This window comes from Saccoglossus kowalevskii, chromosome 18 (genome assembly GCF_978046115.1).
Source record: "Saccoglossus kowalevskii chromosome 18, keSacKowa6.1, whole genome shotgun sequence".
NCBI lineage: Eukaryota > Metazoa > Hemichordata > Enteropneusta > Harrimaniidae > Saccoglossus > Saccoglossus kowalevskii.
The window spans coordinates 16,245,863-16,256,753 of record NC_140658.1 but is presented as its reverse complement, the minus strand read 5'-3'; the positions used below and the strand labels follow the sequence as shown (position 1 = coordinate 16,256,753).

General features: G+C 39.1%; 1 protein-coding gene across 1 annotated transcript in view; it reads right to left on the bottom strand.

Moving 5' to 3' along the window:
* Positions 1-6,434: 6,434 nt before the first annotated feature.
* LOC100370848 (ectonucleotide pyrophosphatase/phosphodiesterase family member 3-like) overlaps positions 6,435-10,891 on the bottom strand; it is a 40,028-nt gene continuing 35,571 nt past the window's right edge. Inside the window, exon 23 of the mRNA XM_085493251.1 lies at positions 6,435-9,944. Coding sequence (XP_085349377.1) covers positions 9,774-9,944 — 171 coding nt within the window. The 3' untranslated portion in view covers positions 6,435-9,773. The remainder of the gene's footprint in view (positions 9,945-10,891) is intronic.

The following is a 10,891-nucleotide window of genomic DNA, read 5'->3' as shown; positions in this document are numbered from 1 at the left end:
TATATGGTCAGCCACTGGGTTTGGGAGTGATGTGTTGATACCTTATATGGTGAGCCATTGGGTTTGGGAGTGATGTGTTGATACCTTATATGGTCAGTCACTGGGCTTGGGAGTGATGTGTTGATACCTTATATGGTCAGCCACTGGGTTTAGGGTGATGTGTTGATACTTTATATGGTCAGCCACTGGGTTTAGGGTGATGTGTTGATACCTTATATGGTCAGCCACTGGGTTTAGGGTGATGTGTTGATACTTTATATGTTCAGCCACTGGGTTTAGGGTGATGTGTTGATAACACTCTATTTGGTCAGCCACTGGGTTTGGGAGTGATGTGTTGATACTTAATATGGTCAGCCACTGGGTTTAGGGTGATGTGTTGATACTTTATATGGTCAGCCACTTGGTTTAGGGTGATGTGTTGATACCTTATATGGTCAGCCACTGGGTTTAGGGTGATGTGTTGATACTTTATATGGTCAGCCACTGGGTTTGGGAGTGATGTGTTGATACCTTATATGGTCAGCCACTGGGTTTAGGGTGATGTGTTGATACTTTATATGGTCAGCCACTGGGTTTAGGGTGATGTGTTGATAACACTCTATATGGTCAGCCACTGGGTTTGGGAGTGATGTGTTGATACTTTATATGGTCAGCCACTGGGTTTGGGAGTGATGTGTTGATACCTTATATGGTGAGCCATTGGGTTTGGGAGTGATGTGTTGATACCTTATATGGTCAGTCACTGGGCTTGGGAGTGATGTGTTGATACCTTATATGGTCAGCCACTGGGTTTAGGGTGATGTGTTGATACTTTATATGGTCAGCCACTGGGTTTAGGGTTATGTGTTGATACCTTATATGGTCAGCCACAGGGTTTAGGGTGATGTGTTGATACTTTATATGTTCAGCCACTGGGTTTAGGGTGATGTGTTGATAACACTCTATTTGGTCAGCCACTGGGTTTGGGAGTGATGTGTTGATACTTAATATGGTCAGCCACTGGGTTTAGGGTGATGTGTTGATACTTTATATGGTCAGCCACTGGGTTTAGGGTGATGTGTTGATACCTTATATGGTCAGCCACTGGGTTTAAGGTGATGTGTTGATACTTTATATGGTCAGCCACTGGGTTTAGGGTGATGTGTTGATACCTTATATGGTCAGCCACTGGGTTTAGGGTGATGTGTTGATACTTTATATGGTCAGCCACTGGGTTTAGGGTGATGTGTTGATAACACTCTATATGGTCAGCCACTGGGTTTGGGAGTGATGTGTTGATACTTTATATGGTCAGCCACTTGGTTTAGGGTGATGTGTTGATACCTTATATGGTCAGCCACTGGGTTTAGGGTGATGTGTTGATACTTTATATGGTCAGCCACTGGGTTTAGGGTGATGTGTTGATACTTTATATGGTCAGCCACTGGATTTAGGGTGATGTGTTGATAACACTCTATATGGTCAGCCACTGGGTTTAGGGTGATGTGTTGATACCTTATATGGTCAGTCACTGGGTTTAGGGTGACGTGTTGATAACACTCTATATGGTCAGCCACTGGGTTTAGGGTGATGTGTTGATACTTTATATGATCAGCCACTGGGTTTAGGGTGATGTGTTGATACTTTATATGATCAGCCACTGGGTTTAGGGTGATGTGTTGATACTTTATATGGCCAGTCACTGGGTTTAGGGTGATGTGTTGATACTTTATATGGTCAGCCACTGGGTTTAGGGTGATGTGTTGATACTTTATATGATCAGCCACTGGGTTTAGGGTGATGTGTTGATAACACTCTATGAGGTCAGCCACTGGGTTTGGGAGTGATGTGTTGATACTTAATATGGTCAGCCACTGGGTTTAGGGTGATGTGTTGATACTTTATATGGTCAGCCACTGGGTTTAGGGTGATGTGTTGATACCTTATATGGTCAGCCACTGGGTTTAGGGTGATGTGTTGATACTTTATATGGTCAGCCACTGGGTTTAGGGTGATGTGTTGATACCTTATATGGTCAGCCACTGGGTTTAGGGTGATGTGTTGATACTTTATATGGTCAGCCACTGGGTTTAGGGTGATGTGTTGATAACACTCTATATGGTCAGCCACTGGGTTTGGGAGTGATGTGTTGATACTTTATATGGTCAGCCACTTGGTTTAGGGTGATGTGTTGATACCTTATATGGTCAGCCACTGGGTTTAGGGTGATGTGTTGATACTTTATATGGTCAGCCACTGGGTTTGGGAGTGATGTGTTGATACCTTATATGGTCAGCTACTGGGTTTAGGGTGATGTGTTGATACTTTATATGGTCAGCCACTGGGTTTAGGGTGATGTGTTGATACTTTATATGGTCAGCCACTGGATTTAGGGTGATGTGTTGATAACACTCTATATGGTCAGCCACTGGGTTTAGGGTGATGTGTTGATACCTTATATGGTCAGTCACTGGGTTTAGGGTGATGTGTTGATAACACTCTATATGGTCAGCCACTGGGTTTAGGGTGATGTGTTGATACTTTATATGATCAGCCACTGGGTTTAGGGTGATGTGTTGATACTTTATATGATCAGCCACTGGGTTTAGGGTGATGTGTTGATACTTTATATGGCCAGTCACTGGGTTTAGGGTGATGTGTTGATACTTTATATGGTCAGCCACTGGGTTTAGGGTGATGTGTTGATACTTTATATGATCAGCCACTGGGTTTAGGGTGATGTGTTGATACTTTATATGGTCAGCCACTGGGTTTAGGGTGATGTGTTGATAACACTCTATATGGTCAGCCACTGGGTTTGGGAGTGATGTGTTGATACTTTATATGGTCAGCCACTGGGTTTGGGAGTGATGTGTTGATACCTTATATGGTGAGCCATTGGGTTTGGGAGTGATGTGTTGATACCTTATATGGTCAGTCACTGGGCTTGGGAGTGATGTGTTGATACCTTATATGGTCAGCCACTGGGTTTAGGGTGATGTGTTGATACTTTATATGGTCAGCCACTGGGTTTAGGGTGATGTGTTGATACCTTATATGGTCAACCACTGGGTTTAGGGTGATGTGTTGATACTTTATATGTTCAGCCACTGGGTTTAGGGTGATGTGTTGATAACACTCTATTTGGTCAGCCACTGGGTTTGGGAGTGATGTGTTGATACTTAATATGGTCAGCCACTGGGTTTAGGGTGATGTGTTGATACTTTATATGGTCAGCCACTGGGTTTAGGGTGATGTGTTGATACCTTATATGGTCAGCCACTGGGTTTAGGGTGATGTGTTGATACTTTATATGGTCAGCCACTGGGTTTAGGGTGATGTGTTGATACCTTATATGGTCAGCCACTGGGTTTAGGGTGATGTGTTGATACTTTATATGGTCAGCCACTGGGTTTAGGGTGATGTGTTGATAACACTCTATATGGTCAGCCACTGGGTTTGGGAGTGATGTGTTGATACTTTATATGGTCAGCCACTTGGTTTAGGGTGATGTGTTGATACCTTATATGGTCAGCCACTGGGTTTAGGGTGATGTGTTGATACTTTATATGGTCAGCCACTGGGTTTGGGAGTGATGTGTTGATACCTTATATGGTCAGCCACTGGGTTTAGGGTGATGTGTTGATACTTTATATGGTCAGCCACTGGGTTTAGGGTGATGTGTTGATACTTTATATGGTCAGCCACTGGATTTAGGGTGATGTGTTGATAACACTCTATATGGTCAGCCACTGGGTTTAGGGTGATGTGTTGATACCTTATATGGTCAGTCACTGGGTTTAGGGTGATGTGTTGATAACACTCTATATGGTCAGCCACTGGGTTTAGGGTGATGTGTTGATACTTTATATGATCAGCCACTGGGTTTAGGGTGATGTGTTGATACTTTATATGATCAGCCACTGGGTTTAGGGTGATGTGTTGATACTTTATATGGGCAGTCACTGGGTTTAGGGTGATGTGTTGATACTTTATATGGTCAGCCACTGGGTTTAGGGTGATGTGTTGTTACTTTATATGATCAGCCACTGGGTTTAGGGTGATGTGTTGATAACACTCTATTTGGTCAGCCACTGGGTTTGGGAGTGATGTGTTGATACTTAATATGGTCAGCCACTGGGTTTAGGGTGATGTGTTGATACTTTATATGGTCAGCCACTGGGTTTAGGGTGATGTGTTGATACCTTATATGGTCAGCCACTGGGTTTAGGGTGATGTGTTGATACTTTATATGGTCAGCCACTGGGTTTAGGGTGATGTGTTGATACCTTATATGGTCAGCCACTGGGTTTAGGGTGATGTGTTGATACTTTATATGGTCAGCCACTGGGTTTAGGGTGATGTGTTGATAACACTCTATATGGTCAGCCACTGGGTTTGGGAGTGATGTGTTGATACTTTATATGGTCAGCCACTTGGTTTAGGGTGATGTGTTGATACCTTATATGGTCAGCCACTGGGTTTAGGGTGATGTGTTGATACTTTATATGGTCAGCCACTGGGTTTAGGGTGATGTGTTGATACTTTATATGGTCAGCCACTGGATTTAGGGTGATGTGTTGATAACACTCTATATGGTCAGCCACTGGGTTTAGGGTGATGTGTTGATACCTTATATGGTCAGTCACTGGGTTTAGGGTGATGTGTTGATAACACTCTATATGGTCAGCCACTGGGTTTAGGGTGATGTGTTGATACTTTATATGATCAGCCACTGGGTTTAGGGTGATGTGTTGATACTTTATATGATCAGCCACTCGGTTTAGGGTGATGTGTTGATACTTTATATGGCCAGTCACTGGGTTTAGGGTGATGTGTTGATACTTTATATGGTCAGCCACTGGGTTTAGGGTGATGTGTTGATACTTTATATGATCAGCCACTGGGTTTAGGGTGATGTGTTGATACTTTATATGATCAGCCACTGGGTTTAGGGTGATGTGTTGATACTTTATATGGTCAGTCACTGGGTTTAGGGTGATGTGTTGATACTTTATATGATCAGCCACTGGGTTTAGGGTGATGTGTTGATACTTTATATGGTCAGTCACTGGGTTTAGGGTGATGTGTTGATACTTTATATGGTCAGTCACTGGGTTTAGGGTGATGTGTTGATACTTTATATGGTCAGCCACTGGGTTTAGGGTGATGTGTTGATACTTTATATGGTCAGCCACTGGGTTTAGGGTGATGTGTTGATACTTTATATGGTCAGTCACTGGGTTTAGGGTGATGTGTTGATAACAATCTATATGGTCAGCCACTGGGTTTAGGGTGATGTGTTGATACTTTATATGATCAGCCACTGGGTTTAGGGTGATGTGTTGATACTTTATATGGTCAGCCACTGGGTTTAGGGTGATGTGTTGATACCTTATATGGTCAGCCACTGGGTTTGGGAGTGATGTGTTGATACCTTATATGGTCAGCCACTGGGTTTGGGAGTGATGTGTTGATACCTTTTATGGTCAGCCACTGGGTTTGGGAGTGATGTGTTGATACCTTATATGGTCAGTCACTGGGTTTAGGGTGATGTGTTGATAACTCTCTATATGGTCAGCCACTGGGTTTGGGAGTGATGTGTTGATACCTTATATGGTCAGCCACTGGGTTTAGGGTGATGTGTTGATAACACTCTATATGGTCAGCCACTGGGTTTGGGAGTGATGTGTTGATACCTTATATGGTCAGTCACTGGGTTTGGGAGTGATGTGTTGATACCTTATATGGTCAGCCACTGGGTTTAGGGTGATGTGTTGATACTTTATATGGTCAGCCACTGGGTTTAGGGTGATGTGTTGATACCTTATATGGTCAGTCACTGGGTTTAGGGTGATGTGTTGATACTTTATATGGTCAGTCACTGGGTTTAGGGTGATGTGTTGATAACACTCTATATGGTCAGCCACTGGGTTTAGGGTGATGTGTTGATAACACTCTATATGGTCAGCCACTGGGTTTGGGAGTGATGTGTTGATACCTTTTATGGTCAGCCACTGGGTTTGGGAGTGATGTGTTGATACCTTTTATGGTCAGCCACTGAGTTTGGGAGTGATGTGTTGATACCTTTTATGGTCAGCCACTGGGTTTAGGGTGATGTGTTGATACCTTATATGGTCAGTCACTGGGTTTGGGAGTGATGTGTTGATACCTTTTATGGTCAGTCACTGGGTTTGGGAGTGATGTGTTGATAACTTTTATGGTCGGCCACTGGGTTTAGGGTGATGTGTTGATACCTTATATGGTCAGTCACTGGGTTTGGGAGTGATGTGTTGATACCTTATATGGTCAGTCACTGGGTTTGGGTTGGTGTGACCATCATCAAAATCACAACTATTTTTTGTTAAAACTTTATTTTTTTAAGGATATAACATGGTATTTATCAGCACTGGAAATAGTACAAACATTAAAAATCTAGAAAAAACAACAAAAAATGTGTTAACACTGATTTAACAGATTGTATTTTGGAGAAACCAAATCTTTGAAAATTACAATTGTATGAAATCAGGATCAAGGGTAAGACCATTCAGTTTAAGGGGGAGGGGTGTCTTAAACACTTGTTTGGTAGCAAACCAGGCAGTTTGAAATTGCCAAGTGCAGTAGTAAACAGATAAAAAAGAATTTTCAAAGAGCAGCCCCTCCCTCCCTCAATAAACTGCCGTGACCAAACTCAACACAGATTCTAAGCTGTCCTCCCTGCAATACAATACGTCATACAATTTAAACAGCATAAATTTACATACATTTAAACGATGTATGACACGATTGTTGTGACCCTGTCTTCATTGACTGATAAGTTATTGGTTTGGTTTCACCCATACCACACTCAGCATGGGAAACCATAAGTTCGAGGCAGATAGTTAGTAAACGCTTACAAATAGATAAATATTTTATCACTCTACAATTATTATAAAATATCTGGATTATAATTACACTTTCTTCTCTTCAAAATACTGTTTCATCAACCCCAAATAGTAAATTATTATTCAACTAACACTAAAATTTAAAAACAAAATAATCATACCATATGACCAAATGAGGGCGCACTAACAGCAACCTCAGATATTTTGATGTACTGGTAAAAGATTCTTGAATTAGTATTGGCCCAATAAATAATGAAAAAAAACAAAAACAGAAACCTTTCATAATAATATCTACATTGTATAAGATGAAATGAATGTTTACAACTAATTAGGTCTTTAAAATGTTTTTTTGATGCACGAGTTAAAGATGCATGAATCTAGCAAAAATTTTAGAGGTATTGCAAATTCTTGATATTTTTCAGAATGAAAGATTCCATCAAGATGACTTTAAGATTTCGGCATAGAATTGAATCCCAATTGTTTGTATACTTTGGAAAAAAGGAACATTCATAAGTAAAAAAAAAACAACAACATTATTTGGCTACCTAGAGCTTGTGTTTTTTGAATTTCAAAAAGACCATTGAAAGAATATTTAGGAAATTTTTGCCCTGGGCGCCACTGTCACTAATTACCGCCGACAACTCCTTTGATACCTTCCAAACACCAAAAAAATACCTACCCTATTAAAACTTGGTAACCTCTCAGTGTGTACTAGTTGGTGTGTGCAACAGTCAAAATCGCCATCTTTGTTTATATGAGACCCATATCCCGGCAAGGCGCGGCACGGCGCGGCGCGGCACGGCGACTCTAGGCCTTTAAGGACAAACAAGGCCTTTGAATGCAGTGAGGATCTATTGTTTACAAATCTGATTAGTTTTAGGAGGTCTTTTTTTTATTCCTATTCTACAATTATTTTCTTATAATTACTTATCCACGATATCATCATTGGAAAGTGCATATGTTGGTAAGGGTGGTGGTATTACACAAATTTGCAAAGTGGACATTTTTTATAAATACCCCGGTAAAACGCTTAGTACTGAAGAGAATATGTGTGACTGCGTTGTCAATAAAACACAAAGCAATATTTGTTGTTTGATTAAAATGACGTATTTGGAGAAATACCCTCTTATAGAGCAAATACATTATTTAACTCATGAAAAAAACAAAAAACAATCCTGACTATATATTCTTTTGATTGAATAATTTTTAGTAATTCAGATAAATAAGTTTATATCAGTCTACGGGTATTTTTTTCATAAATGCAATGCATCGCTTGGAGTAATGTCATGTCCTACTCTGAGCTGACTCCAAGGTTTGCATACTGATTACAATCAAGACAAATAAGAAAATAAAATTAAAAAAATTATTATGAAAATATTTTAAATTTCATGTTGGTATTATGGCAGGTTTATCATCAACATAGTTGACAGAAATCAAACACAATAATGTACTAGAATAGTTTGGCCAGAAAATAAACACACCACCGATCGGTAATTAACGATCTTCAATTTCGTTTGTTATTTAAGCACACCACAATTAAACGGTAGAGTAAACGGAACGTATTATTATTGTGATTTATGGAATGTGATGTTTAATTGCTATATTATGTAACTGTTTTACCCCCGGACAGTTTTAGAAAAGGTGGATATTGTGGACCTGGTAATCTTTAAAGCTGCTTACCCTTAGTTGACATACCTATAAGTGAATTCTTACGTCATAAATAAATCAACCAATGAAAACACACAGCCAATCAGAGGACTGGTATAATAATTATATAAGTTGCCAGGACCAAATGATACAGCAAATTATTCTACTAATGAAATCTGTAATAGAAAATCTTCATTTCGGTTGGGAATGGTACCCCGGTAATTAACAATTGAAATGACAAACTCTCTTTTGTTACCATTTAACATAATAAATTGGATTAATTTTTTTTATATTTTTCCAATTTTTTTATTAAATCCTAAAGCCAATGACAATTTATGCCCATTTGGTCCAAAATAAAAAAAAAAATTATATTGGTGGGAAAAACTATATCATTCAAAAGGTTAGTTAACATACAAATTGAGATTCTGTAAGTGTGACAGCGCCCTCTTACAACCTCAATTTAGCTTACTGGTAGAGGGCGCTATAACATGAAACTGATTCTGATTTTGATTATTAGGTGGATAAAATAAAAATATCTTGTACATCTTAAATCTGTGATGGTGGAAAATCATTTTTGTAACCAGAGAATCTTTGTGACATAGAGGATCTTTTAAAAAATTACATTTGGAAATGTTACAAATGGCAATTCCGTGGAGCAATTGTCAGTCTTATTTGTGGAACTCAAACGTTAAAATGAAACACTAAGTGACTGAAATGCATCTCATTCAGAAGATTTGATTTGGGGCCCAATCAGCGTTTAAGCTTCATAACAAGAGCCTTTTAATCATTGATGTGTTTGATGCCCTACACTGCGACTGTATCATTTCAAATAATTTGAAATGCCCCAGTTGTCGTGTCATACCACGGCATATTTGATGCACTACACTGCGACTGTAACATTTCAAATAATTTGAAATGCCCCAGTTGTTGTGTCATACCATGGCATATTTGATGCCCTACACTGCGACTGTATCATTTCAAATAATTTGAAATGCCCCAGTTGTTGTGTCATACCATGGCATATTTGATGCACTACACAACGACTGTAACATTTCAAATAATTTGAAATGCCCCAGTTGTTGTGTCATACCACGGCATATTTAATGCACTACACAACGACTGTGACACAAATGATTTCAAAAATGATCTCCACTCAGAACAGATTTTTGATGTTTAAAATTACAGTCCAACCAACCAGCTCTAAGCTTTTCAAATTAAAATTTAAATTCATTCAATCAGCATCAAGCTTACATATAGCTCTCTTTACTGCCAAGGATTGTTTCTATAAGACCTGTCTTCCCATAATAACTCAGGAGTCGTTAATTGTATACGAAGATGCTCTTCAAAATTCATATCTGGGAAGAAACGGAGTCCTGTCAACTCTTCAATATCATGAATACTGACGAAATGGCTCTTAACATACTCGTAGTTGTTCTGAAAAAAATACAGATGTATTGTATTATTGTTACATTACACCACTGACATTGTATTGTTACATTACATTACATTACATCACTCACATTACATTGTTATATTACATCACTCACATTGCATTGTTACATTACACCACTCACATCGAATTGTTACATTACATAATTCACATTGCATTGTTACATTACATCACTCACACTGCATTGTTACGTTACATCACCCACATTGCATTGTTACATTACATCACTCACGTTGCATTGTTATATTACACCACTCACATTGCATTGTTACATCACACCACTCACATTGCATTGTAACATTACATCACACACATTGCATTGTTACATTACACCACTCACATTGTATTGTTATATTACGTCACTCACATTACATTGTTACATTACTCCACTCATATTGCATTGTTACATTACATCACTCACATTGCATTGTTACATAACATTACATCACTCACATTGCATTGTTACATTACATCACTAACTGCATTGTTACATAACATTACATCACTCACATTGCATTGTTACATTACATCACTAACTGTATTGTTACATTACACCACTCACACTGCATTGTTACATTACATCACTAACTGCATTGTTACTTCACACCACTCACACTGAATTGTTACATTACACCACTCACATTGCATTGTTACATTAAACTACTCACATTGCATTGTTTCATTACACCACTCACATTGCATTGTTTCATTACACCACTCACATTGCATTGTTACATCACATAACTAACTGCATTGTTACATCACACCACTCACATTACATTGTTACATTACATCACTCCATTGTATTGTAACATTACATCACTCACACTGCATTGTTACATTACATCACTCACATCGCATTGTTACATTACATCAATCACACTGCATTGTTACATAACATTACATCACTCACATTGCATTGTTACATTAC